This window comes from Salvia splendens, chromosome 8, assembly GCF_004379255.2.
Source record: "Salvia splendens isolate huo1 chromosome 8, SspV2, whole genome shotgun sequence".
In the NCBI taxonomy this organism is placed as follows: domain Eukaryota; kingdom Viridiplantae; phylum Streptophyta; class Magnoliopsida; order Lamiales; family Lamiaceae; genus Salvia; species Salvia splendens.
Window position 1 is genome coordinate 3,520,345 of NC_056039.1, and position 12,646 is coordinate 3,532,990.

Consider the following 12,646-nt stretch of genomic DNA (forward strand, 5'->3'; position numbering starts at 1 on the left):
ACTTTCAGCCGATAGAATGATAGTTTTGTCGGGTAGAATGATACTTTCAGCCGATAGAATGATAGGTATTTTTGGTGTATAAAATGACATTTTTTTTAATAAAATGATACTTTTACCTGATAAAATGATAATCTAAGCGGATAAAAGGACAGTAAGCTTATAAAAATGATAGTTTAGCTGGAGAAATTACATATAAGCTGATAAAATGATACTTTAACGTGACAAAATGACGTAAAACTGATAAAATGATTCTTTTGCCGGATAGAATGATACTTTCAGCCGATAGAATGATAGTTTTGCCGGGTAGAATGATACTTTCAGCCGATAGAATGATAGATATTTTTGGTGTATAAAATGACATTTTTGTTTAAAAAATGATACTTTTACCTTATAAAATGATAATCTAAGCGGATAAAATGACAGTTAGCTTATAAAAATGATAGTTTAGCTGAAGAAATTGCATATAAGCTGATAAAATGATACTTTAACGTGACAAAATGTCATAAAACTGATAAAATGATAGTTTTGCCGGATAGAATGATACTTTCAGCTGATAGAATGATAGTTTTGTCGGGTAGAATGATACTTTTAGCCGATAGAATGATAGGTATTTTTGGTGTATAAAATGACATTTTTGTTTAATAAAATGATACTTTTACCTTATAAAATGATAATCTAAGCGGATAAAATGACAACAACCTTATAAAAATGGTAGTTTAGCTGAAGAAATTGCATATAAGCTGATAAAATGATACTTTAACGTGACAAAATGACATAAAACTGATAAAATGATAGTTTTGCCGGATAGAATGATACTTTCAGCCGATAGAATGATAGTTTTGCCGGGTAGAATGATACTTTCAGCCGATAGAATGATATGTATTTTTGGTGTATAAAATGACATTTTTGTTTAATAAAATGATACTTTTACCTTATAAAATGATAATCTAAGCGGATAAAATGACAGTAACCTTATAAAAATGATACTCTGAGTTCATAAAATGATACGTTTACTGATTTGTGATAAAATGATAGGTTTATTTCATAGAATGATAGTTTTGCCGGATAGAATGATACTTTGAGTTGATAAAATGATACTTTTGACTGACCGATAAAATGATAAAATGATATATGTTAGGTTTATTGCATAGAATGATAGTTTTGCCCGATAGAATGATACTCTGAGTTGATAAAATGATACTTTTGACTGACTGATAAAATGAGCGAAATTCAGAAATTAAATGAGCGAAATTTGGATACGTAAATTTTATCATGAGCGAAATGACATATTTACCCCCGCGCTTTTTTTTTATGAAGTAAATGTGGTCCAGATTTAGTTATATGGTTATTACGGAAATTGGGGTTATCATTATAACGCACCCCTATATATATATATATATGAGCCGTTATTCTCCTATTCATCCCTTAGATCATTTATTCTTCTTAATATGAGGCTTTAGATCTCATTCATCAACGGTCCAAATGATCTGCAGTATTACACTATAATGGTGCATTATTAGTCGGTGTGCATTATTCAATGGAAAATCTGCATTATTAAATGACACGTGGCACCAATCTGATCGTCGGATGACAAAATCGTGGGGCTGAGATTAAAAAGAACAAAGAACAAAAGATACAAAAAGGAAATGAATACATCCCTATATATGAGCATATATTCTTTAATTTTAATTTCATGTTTATTATCAAAAACAACATTAGTGTATTTTTTCATTATTTTGTATAAGGAAAAATTGTTGTTACATATATGCGATCATATTTGGTGTTTTCATTCTTTCTTCTAATGCTCATTATTCATTTATGAAAAATGTATGCGCCGTGCATGCACGGGGTGTGGATACTAGTTTTTATTATAAAATTTAAGAAGTAGTAGTAGTTAAATTTTATAAAAATCAGTTGCAACACTTTGATGAGTTTGATCGAAAAATAGGAATATGGTTTTTGTGAGACATGAATCTTGCTTCTACTTTTGTTGCATGATTTTGACGAGTTTCACGAAAAATACAATTTCATTAAAGTGGCCGTTCTTCCACTAATAGCTCTTATATATGAGTTTGATGCAGTTCACAACTTTGGGATTAGGCTTAAGATGATGATTTTATTAATTTCCGCAAACCTGAAGTTGGACTTAGTAATATACTAGTCTATGTTTATAAATATTAGTTGCAGTAATTTACTGATAATTGATGGTACATAATTAATGAATAAAAATAATCAACATAAGTAAGTTATAGCCACTGAAAACAAGGAAAAGAATTTTATAAACTAAAACGAGATTACATTCTCCATACCCAAATTTCTTTTGAGTGAAAGACAACTTGGAGTGAGAAGAATGGAGTTAATATAGTAACAATCATCATCCATTTTACCAAACAAACCAATTTCTGTAACATTTCCCGTCTCCTTGGAGTAGTAAATAAAGCGTTTCTCATGCCAAAACATCAACATGTCACCGTTACTGTAAACTTTGATAGGTTGAAGACGTTTATATGCATCTGAACCATAATAAAGATCTTCTATAATGACGAAGAAACCATAATCAGGTTCTTTCATAATGACTTGTACCTCGCTCCAACATTTCTCGCCATGTTCACGTTCCTTCAATAGCCAGATGAAATTATTATAGAAATATGGTTCATCATCACAAAAACACAGGTATTCCCCCAAAGCATACAACTTCCCCTTAAATCCAATTCTTTTACGAGGAGGCGTGGAGAGGGTACTAAAACGTTCTGTTTCAAGATCAAAGCAACAAACATAAGACATCTCCCAATCATAAGGCCCCTCCCCCTTATTTGAAACTAACCAATGAAGGTTGCCACTAACAAATGCACCAATGGAACTATAACACCGATAAAACGAGGGGGCAGCAACTTCAACGGCTCTCCACGAGGATCCTGTTTCAAGAGTGTATACATGACATCCGGATTTAGGATTAAGATAGACAACCTTATGTCGTCCACTTATTTTACTCACTCCAAATCCATAACAATCTCCCCAAGGGCGAGTAAGAGACCCACGAAGGTCAACATATTCACGGGTGATTGGATTACATACATAAAGATGATTGCTAAAAGGATTTTTTAGAAGAAGCAAACCATTGGCAGAACCCTGTATAGTTGATGCTTGAGGGAAATCAAACTTGATGATTGGATCCTGTTTGTGCTCATGCTTGTACTCATCTTCCAGTTTGAAAATACTGAACCAATTTGAATCTGACGTTGGAATAGAGACAGCTAGGGCTGGGGTGGATTTAGAAAGCTGGGACTTCAGAAAAGCATCACTCTCAATGAGACTGAGCCATGGTTTGCAAACACATTTGCTAGTTGAAATGTTTTTAAGAGTCAGTCTCAATAGGATGTCTATGAAGATTTCTGATGGAAGATATACGAACAAATCTTGCTTCATTTTTTGACAAATCACTTTCGAACTTCTAACCTATAACCACAGAAAGAACAAAGTATATATAAGCATGAATTACGGATACTAACAAGATCATGTATTAATATCATTAATTATCAACTTCCTACCAAATCTTGTGACTACATAGATACATGCCATAGATTACACACCAAAAAAGTAAAACCAAGCAGTTTCTTTTACCATGATTTCTCTTCGTATAAACTTCTCTATTTCCTTACAGTAAATTCCGACTCTATCCAGCAAATTTCGTCTATCCTATAGAGTTGGTGCCTCATATGTGTCTTATATTCATAGGATTTATGAGTTTAATTAGGGATTCCTATCAGGATTAGAACAGAGTCCCAGATCAAATCGCCCAAATTTAATTAACTCAATTTATGATAATCCATTTACTATAGAATTAACATTGACTTGTTCGTCTAAATAATGCCTAAAAACAATATCTGGAATCATAGATACTGGGAGTATGGCAACATAAGCTAAAAAAACACAGATCCCAAATCCTAATATCAAAAAATAAAAACCTGATTCAAATAACAAATAAATTAAGCCAAAGAATGATGACGCAAGTAAGAAGAAGGCGGCTGCAAAGAAGGGGAAGAAAATAGTTCTTCAAGATGATGCAGCCATTGACTCACCGACCTTGGCAGGAAGAATAAATACTGACTTCTTCGTTAACATGCTCGATTCTCTAAACAAGAATCAAAGAAGAGCGGTTAGAGAGATTGGGTTTGGCGCACTCCTACACTTCAAAATAAGAAGTTTCCCAAGATCATTGGCTTATTATCTGATTTACAACTTTAACCATAATAGTTGTTCAATTAAATTGAACAGCGGGGAATCACTGTTTTTAGATGATGAAGATGTTCATATTACTCTTGGGTTCCCTATTGGACCTTTACTTATGAGTAGGAACAAATTTCAGAAAAATATCAACATTAAAAGTGAAATTGCTAGATTCTGTAAAGGTGGAGAAAAAAATATGGTTCCAGATTATGTTGTAGGACAGATGATGAAAGACGAAGAAGGTGGTGACTGGTTCAAATTGAATTTTATGATTCTGGTTGAGTATGCCTTGATCAACACCCCTGCTGATGGAAATCTGAGCCCACAAGTTTTTGATTACATAGCTGATGTGAAGAAGATCAAAGAATACAATTGGTGTGGCTATGTCATATCCAAATTGCTTGAAACACAAAAGCGATGGAAAAATAACACAAGAAAGATATTTACCAGACCAGTCATCTTTGTAGTGGTAAGAATATATTTTTTTTCATTGTCTATGAATCTATTTACAGAAAAACTAATATTTAGTTTTTGTTAATGTAGGCCTGTTACGTCGACAAAATTGTGTTTAAAAAAAAAATGGTGCCAAGATGCTTTCCAACAGTTAAGGGTTGGACTGCCGAACTGCTGAAAGAAAGGCAAAGAGCAGAAATGAGTGCTTCAGAGTTTGGTCTCGGTCATAAGTATGACCGATATAAAAAGCAACAACATGAAGAGAACGATGAAGTTGATGAATCTGAATCTAAAGATGATGTATCTGAAAATGTACAATCATTGGAGATGAAAGATCAGGGCAAAGAGGGGACAACCAGTGGAAGTCAACAAAAGACTTTCATAGATCAATGGAAGGAGGCTGCCAGTGAGTGTAAAGCCTCAATGTCGAAAATTGTTGATGTCCTTGAAGCAGCACCAGTTGAAATCAGGAATTTTAATAGCTTTAAGATTATCTGTGACACAACAAGAAATGCAATGGGAATCAGAGATGAAGGTATGCAGAGTGTCACAGAAAGTCAGAAATCAATGTCAAATGCTTTGAGCAATGATGATATTGATGATCCCGAATTTATCGATATCATGATTGAACTTACTAAAGCTGCTGAGAGGACTTATATACTCTTAAATAGGGATAATTTCCCTACATTCACTCTGATACCCGAATATGACCAGACTCCTGATGAGAATCCAAATTTTAATCGGGAAAATGATATAGAGAAGGAAAAACTTCCAGAGAAGGAAATGGTTAATAAAGCAGCTCAAGAAGAGAAGGAAAAAGTTCCAGAGAAAGAAGTTGAATTGTCTCTCAATGATGAATTTGAGGTAACTTTTAAAAATGATAGTTTAAGTACATAAAATGATTGTTTATATGGTTAAGATGATATAGGTTTGATGATGTTTTTTGGTTGCTCTGTTTTATTTGAAAAATAATATTTTTGCATCATAAAATGATAGTGTAAGGGGATAAAATGATAGTTTCAAATGATAAAATGATACTTTTGCATAAAATGATAGTTTCAGTGGGTAAAATGATAGGGTTCATTGATAAAATGATACTTTTGCATTATAAAATGATAGTTAGTAATGATAAAATGATACTTTTGCATGAAATGATAAAATGATAGTTTCTTTGGAATAAAATGATAGTTTCTGTAGGTAAAATGATATGTTCAATGATAAAAAGAAATTTTTGTTTCATAATGATAGCTTTAGATTTTTGGCTGATAAAATGATAATATGAGTTCCATTGGGTAAAATAATATCCCTTATGTCAATAATAATTTATATTTTTGATTGAAAGGACGAAAGAGCACGTGCCATAATATCCACTGTCATGGAGGATATACATGGTGAAACCGGAGATGATGAAGTTTTAAAAGACAGAGAAGATGTTTTGAAAAAGGCCAAAGGGAAGAAGAAGGTTTCCCAAGAACCTGCAGTTGAAAAGGAGAAAGTGCCCAGAACAACAAAGAAAGTTGTTGAAGCACTGTGCTCTCCCTACAATGTCAGGGCAGTAAATATAAAAGGAAAACTGAGTAAAGAAGAGAAGGAAATTATGTACTGGTTGATGACACATGAAGAAAACGAACTGTAAGTTTTGAATTACATAATTATATTCTTATTAAATTCTTTTACCTAACATTAAATATGATTTTGAGATCAGTTATGAGATGGTTTATGAGAACGACATGATCAGCATATTAAAGATTGATTTCCACACCCTTACTCCACGTACGTACGTCAGTATCAACATCATAGATGCATGGGCTGTGTACCTCAACTACAATGAAAAATTCAAATCAAATGCATCTCCGAGTCGTCTTTTCATTAACACCATACCTACGGTACAGTAAACGGGTAAATAAGTAATAGCGTTACATTAAAAGTTAAATTTATTTACAAAAATGTAAACATGACAGGTATACAATATTGCTGCGAGGAAACCTGATTGGACTCAAGTCGAGGCGAAGGAAAAATTCTGCACAGCATTAAATGAATTTGTGTCAAAGATTGAAGATTTCAAATGGGAAAATTATGACATGGTAAGTCATAATGAGATATACATTACAGAACAACGTACCTATATTTTTGAAAATGACATTTGTATATAATATTTTGAAAATTAGATATTCTTTCCTTATATGGGCGCACGATCATTTTTATATCATGTGCTTCAATCTCAAAATTCAAATGCTGGATGTGATTGACAATGCTCTGGTTACTGAAGAGATGGTAAAGCAGAAATATGGAGGTGCACCAACTATTCTGGTATGTTTAGTTAAATGCATTCAATATCATTTAGTACCAAAACATAATATCATTTTTAATCTGCCTCATGTATGTTTTGTGTTATTTGAATAGAAAAATTTCTTCCGAATTTATCTTGGAAATGGTGTTAATCCAACAATGGAGAGTATTGTCAAAACGTCAAAAATCACACACATGACTCTACCATGGCAGAACGATACAAATAAAGTTGACTTATAAAGTTAGAATGATACTCTAAGTAGATAAAATGATACTTTTGGCTTATAAATGTTAGGTTTAATGCATAAAATGATAGTTTTGCTGCATAGAATGATACTCTGAGTTGATAAAATGATACTTTTGCCGATAAAATGATAGTCTGAGTTGATAAAATGATAGTTTTGCTTGATAGAATGATACTCTAAGTAGATAAAATGATACTTTTGGCGATAAAATGATAGTTTTGCCGGATAGAATGATACTTTCAGCCGATAGAATGATAGTTTTGCCGGGTAGAATGATACTTTCAGCCGATAGAATGATAGGTATTTTTGGTGTATAAAATGACATTTTTGTTTAATAGAATGATACTTTTACCTGATAAAATGATAATCTAATCGGATAAAATGACAGTAACCTTATAAAAATGATAGTTTAGCTGAAGAAATTGCATATAAGCTGATAAAATGATACTTTAACGTGACAAAATGACATAAAACTGATAAAATGATAGTTTTGCCGGATAGAATGATACTTTCAGCCGATAGAATGATAGTTTTGCCGGGTAGAATGATACTTTCAGCCGATAGAATGATAGGTATTTTTTGTGTATAAAATAACATTTTTGTTTAATAAAATGATACTTTTACCTGATAAAATGATAATCTAAGCGGATAAAATGACAGTAACCTTATAAAAATGATAGTTTAGCTGAAGAAATTGCATATAAGCTGATAAAATGATACTTTAACGTGACAAAATGACATAAAACTGATAAAATGATAGTTTTGCCGGATAGAATGATACTTTCAGCCGATAGAATGATAGTTTTGCCTGGTAGAATGATACTTTCAGCCGATAGAATGATAGGTATTTTTGGTGTATAAAATGACATTTTTGTTTAATAAAATGATACTTTTACCTGATAAAATGATAATCTAAGCGGATAAAATAACAGTAACCTTATAAAAATGATAGTTTAGCTGAAGAAATTGCATATAAGCTGATAAAATGATACTTTAACGTGACAAAATGACATAAAACTGATAAAATGATAGTTTTGCCGGATAGAATGATACTTTCAGCCGATAGAATGATAGTTTTGCCGGGTAAAATGATACTTTCAGCCGATAGAATGATAGGTATTTTTTGTGTATAAAATGACATTTTTGTTTAATAAAATGATACTTTTACCTTATAAAATGATAATCTAAGCGGATAAAATGACAATAACTTTATAAAAATGATAGTTTAGCGGAAGAAATTGCATATAAGCTGATAAAATGATACTTTAACGTGACAAAATGACATGAAACTGATAAAATGATAGTTTTGCCGTATAGAATGATACTTTCAGCCGATAGAATGATAGTTTTGCCGGGTAGAATGATACTTTCAGCCGATAGAATGATAGGTATTTTTGATGTATAAAATGACATTTTTGTTTAATAAAATGATACTTTTACCTTATAAAATGATAATCTAAGCGGATAAAATGACAGTAACCTTATAAAAATGATAATCTGAGTTGATAAAATGATACGTTTACTGCTTTGTGATAAAATGATAGGTTTATTTCATAGAATGATAGTTTTGCCGGATAGAATGATACTCTGAGTTGATAAAATGATACTTTTGACTGACCGATAAAATGATAAAATGATATATGTTAGGTTTATTGCATAGAATGATAGTTTTGCCCGATAGAATGATAGTCTAAGTTGATAAAATGATACTTTTGACTGACTGATAAAATGATAAAATGAGCGAAATTCAGAAATTAAATGAGGGAAATTTGGATACGTAAATTTTATCATGAGCGAAATGACATATTTACCCCCGCGTTTTTTTTATGAAGTAAATCTAAGTTTGAATCTAAACCTCGTGATTTTAAAAATGTGTGGTCCATATTTCGTTATAGGGTTATTATGGAAATTGGGGTTATCATTATAACGCACCACTATATATATAGGATTGTATTCAAATCCTTTTTTCATATTTTCTCCTATTTCCTTCTTGATCTCAGCCCCACGATTTTGTCATCCGACGGTTAGATTGATGCCACGTGTCATTTAATAATGCAGATTTTCAGTTAAATAATGCACACCGACTAATAATGCACTGTTATAGTGTAATAATGCAGATTTTCAGTTGAATAATGCACACCGACTAATAATGCACCATTATAGTGTAATAATGCAGATCATCTGGACCGTTGATGAATGAGATCTAACGGTTCAGATTAAGAAGGAACTTAAATCTAAGTGGAGAAAAGGAGTTTAACACTACCCTAAATATATAATATATATATATATATATATATATATATATATATATATATGAGCCGTTATTCTCCTATCCATCCCTTAGATCATTTATTCTTCTTAATATGAGCCGTTAGATCTCATTCATCAACGGTCCAGATGATCTGCATTATTACACTATAATGGTGCATTATTAGTCGGTGTGCATTATTCAACTGAAAATCTGCATTATTACACTATAATGATGCATTATTAGTCGATGTGCATTATTCAATGGAAAATCTGCATTATTAATTGACATGTGGCACCAATCTGACCGTCGGATGACAAAATCGTGGGGCTGAGATTAAAAAGAACAAAAGATACAAAAAGGAAATGAATACATCCCTATATATGAGCATATATTCTTTAATTTTAATTTCATGTTTATTATCAAAAACAACATTAGTGTATTTTTTCATTATTTTGTATAAGGCAAAATTGTTGTTACATATATGCGATCATATTTGGTATTTTCATTCTTTCTTCTAATGCTCATTATTCATTTATGAAAAATGTATGCGCCGTGCGATGCACGTGGGTGTGGATACTAGTTTTTATTATAAAATTTAAGAAGTAGTAGTAGTTAAATTTTATAAAAATCAGTTGCAACACTTTGATGAGTTTGATCGAAAAATAGGAATATGGTTTTTATGAGACATGAATCTTGCTTCTACTTTTGTTGCATGATTTTGACGAGTTTCACGAAAAATACAATTTCATTAAAGTGGCCGTTCTTCCACTAATAGCTCTTATATATGAGTTTGATGCAGTTCACAACTTTGGGATTAGGCTTAAGATGATGATTTTATTAATTTCCGCAAACCTGAAGTTGGACTTAGTAATATACTAGTCTATGTTTATAAATATTAGTTGCAGTAATTTACTGATAATTGATGGTACATAATTAATGAATAAAAATAATCAACATAAGTAAGTTATAGCCACTGAAAACAAGGAAAAGAATTTTATAAACTAAAAAGAGATTACATTCTCCATACCCAAATTTCTTTTGAGTGAAAGAAAACTTGGAGTGAGAAGAATGGAGTTAATATAGTAACAATCATCATCCATTTTACCAAACAAACCAATTTCTGTAACATTTCCCGTCTCCTTGGAGTAGTAAATAAAGCGTTTCTCATGCCAAAACATCAACATGTCACCGTTACTGTAAACTTTGATAGGTTGAAGACGTTTATATGCATCTGAACCATAATAAAGATCTTCTATAATGACGAAGAAACCATAATCAGGTTCTTTCATAATGACTTGTACCTCGCTCCAACATTTCTCGCCATGTTCACGTTCCTTCAATAGCCAGATGAAATTATCATAGAAATATGGTTCATCATCACAAAAACACAGGTATTCCCCCAAAGCATACAACTTCCCCTTAAATCCAATTCTTTTACGAGGAGGCGTGGAGAAGGTACTAAAACGTTCTGTTTCAAGATCAAAGCAACAAACATAAGACATCTCCCAATCATAAGGCCCCTCCCCCTTATTTGAAACTAACCAATGAAGGTTGCCACTAACAAATGCACCAATGGAACTATAACACCGATAAAACGAGGGGGCAGCAACTTCAACGGCTCTCCACGAGGATCCTGTTTCAAGAGTGTATACATGACATCCGGATTTAGGATTAAGATAGACAACCTTATGTCGTCCACTTATTTTACTCACTCCAAATCCATAACAATCTCCCCAAGGGCGAGTAAGAGACCCACGAAGGTCAACATATTCACGGGTGATTGGATTACATACATAAAGATGATTGCTAAAAGGATTTTTTAGAAGAAGCAAACCATTGGCAGAACCCTGTATAGTTGATGCTTGAGGGAAATCAAACTTGATGATTGGATCCTGTTTGTGCTCATGCTTGTACTCATCTTCCAGTTTGAAAATACTGAACCAATTTGAATCTGACGTTGGAATAGAGACAGCTAGGGCTGGGGTGGATTTAGAAAGCTGGGACTTCAGAAAAGCATCACTCTCAATGAGACTAAGCCATGGTTTGCAAACACATTTGCTAGTTGAAATGTTTTTAAGAGTCAGTCTCAATAGGATGTCTATGAAGATTTCTGATGGAAGATATACGAACAAATCTTGCTTCATTTTTTGACAAATCACTTTCGAACTTCTAACCTATAACCACAGAAAGAACAAAGTATATATAAGCATGAATTACGGATACTAACAAGATCATGTATTAATATCATTAATTATCAACTTCCTACCAAATCTTGTGACTACATAGATACATGCCATAGATTACACACCAAAAAAGCAAAACCAAGCAGTTTCTTTTACCATGATTTCTCTTTGTATAAACTTCTCTATTTCCTTACAGTAAATTCCGACTCTATCCAGCAAATTCGTCTATCCTATAGAGTTGGTGCCTCATATGTGTCTTATATTCATAGGATTTATGAGTTTAATTAGGGATTCCTATCAGGATTAGAACAGAGTCCCAGATCAAATCTCCCAAATTTAATTAACTCAATTTATGATAATCCATTTATTATAGAATTAACATTGACTTGTTCGTCTAAATAATGCCTAAAAACAATATCTGGAATCATAGATACTGGGAGTATGGCAACTTAAGCTAAAAAAACACAGATCCCAAATCCTAATATCAAAAAATAAAAACCTGATTCAAATAACAAATAAATTAAGCCTTTCTCTGATTCCAAATCAGATATTCAACCTTACAATGTTCGAATGTAGATAGAGGAGATTACCTTCCAGCAAGAGATAAAAGTTAATATGGGAGAGACAGAGAGCGGCGACAAAATAAAAGAGAGTGCAGCGGCGCTCGGAGGAGATGATATTTCCAAACAATTTGGATAATATTACTAGTAATATTAAAGTCCATATAATTCTCAATAATAATTGGTGTATTTTTGCAATAAAAATAGGGATATTAATGCGCTTTCAATGGTATTCCAAAATAATTTTATTTTTGGTTTTTAAGTAAAGAAATATTTATTTTTAGATTTATATTAAAATAAATTTAATTTTTTTTAAAAAAATTGTGAGTGAAAAACACAAAGAATATATTTTAAGTTTGAGTTTAATATAAATAGTCAGAGTAAATCACTAATATGACATTTACAAAAACAGGTTAGAATTTAATTTAAACTAGTTGT

General features: G+C 32.0%; 2 protein-coding genes across 2 annotated transcripts; both read right to left on the minus strand.

Moving 5' to 3' along the window:
• Positions 1–2,283: 2,283 nt before the first annotated feature.
• LOC121744660 (putative F-box protein At3g16210) lies at positions 2,284–3,426 on the minus strand. The gene has a single exon (XM_042138250.1). The coding sequence runs from the start codon at positions 3,424–3,426 to the stop codon at positions 2,284–2,286; it is 1,143 nt and encodes a 380-aa protein (XP_041994184.1).
• Positions 3,427–10,439: 7,013 nt separating this feature from the next.
• On the minus strand, positions 10,440–12,337 carry LOC121743039 (F-box protein At2g23160-like). Its single transcript, XM_042136218.1, has 2 exons — positions 12,239–12,337; positions 10,440–11,639 (listed from the first exon to the last, which is right to left on the minus strand). The coding sequence occupies exon 2, from the start codon at positions 11,607–11,609 to the stop codon at positions 10,467–10,469; it is 1,143 nt and encodes a 380-aa protein (XP_041992152.1). The 5' UTR covers positions 11,610–11,639; positions 12,239–12,337; the 3' UTR covers positions 10,440–10,466.
• Positions 12,338–12,646: the final 309 nt, after the last annotated feature.

Coding starts and splice junctions, on each gene's coding strand:
- LOC121744660 (XM_042138250.1), bottom strand. CDS start 3,426: ATGAAGCAAGATTTGTTCGTATATCTTCCATCAGAAATCTTCATAGAC.
- LOC121743039 (XM_042136218.1), bottom strand. CDS start 11,609: ATGAAGCAAGATTTGTTCGTATATCTTCCATCAGAAATCTTCATAGAC.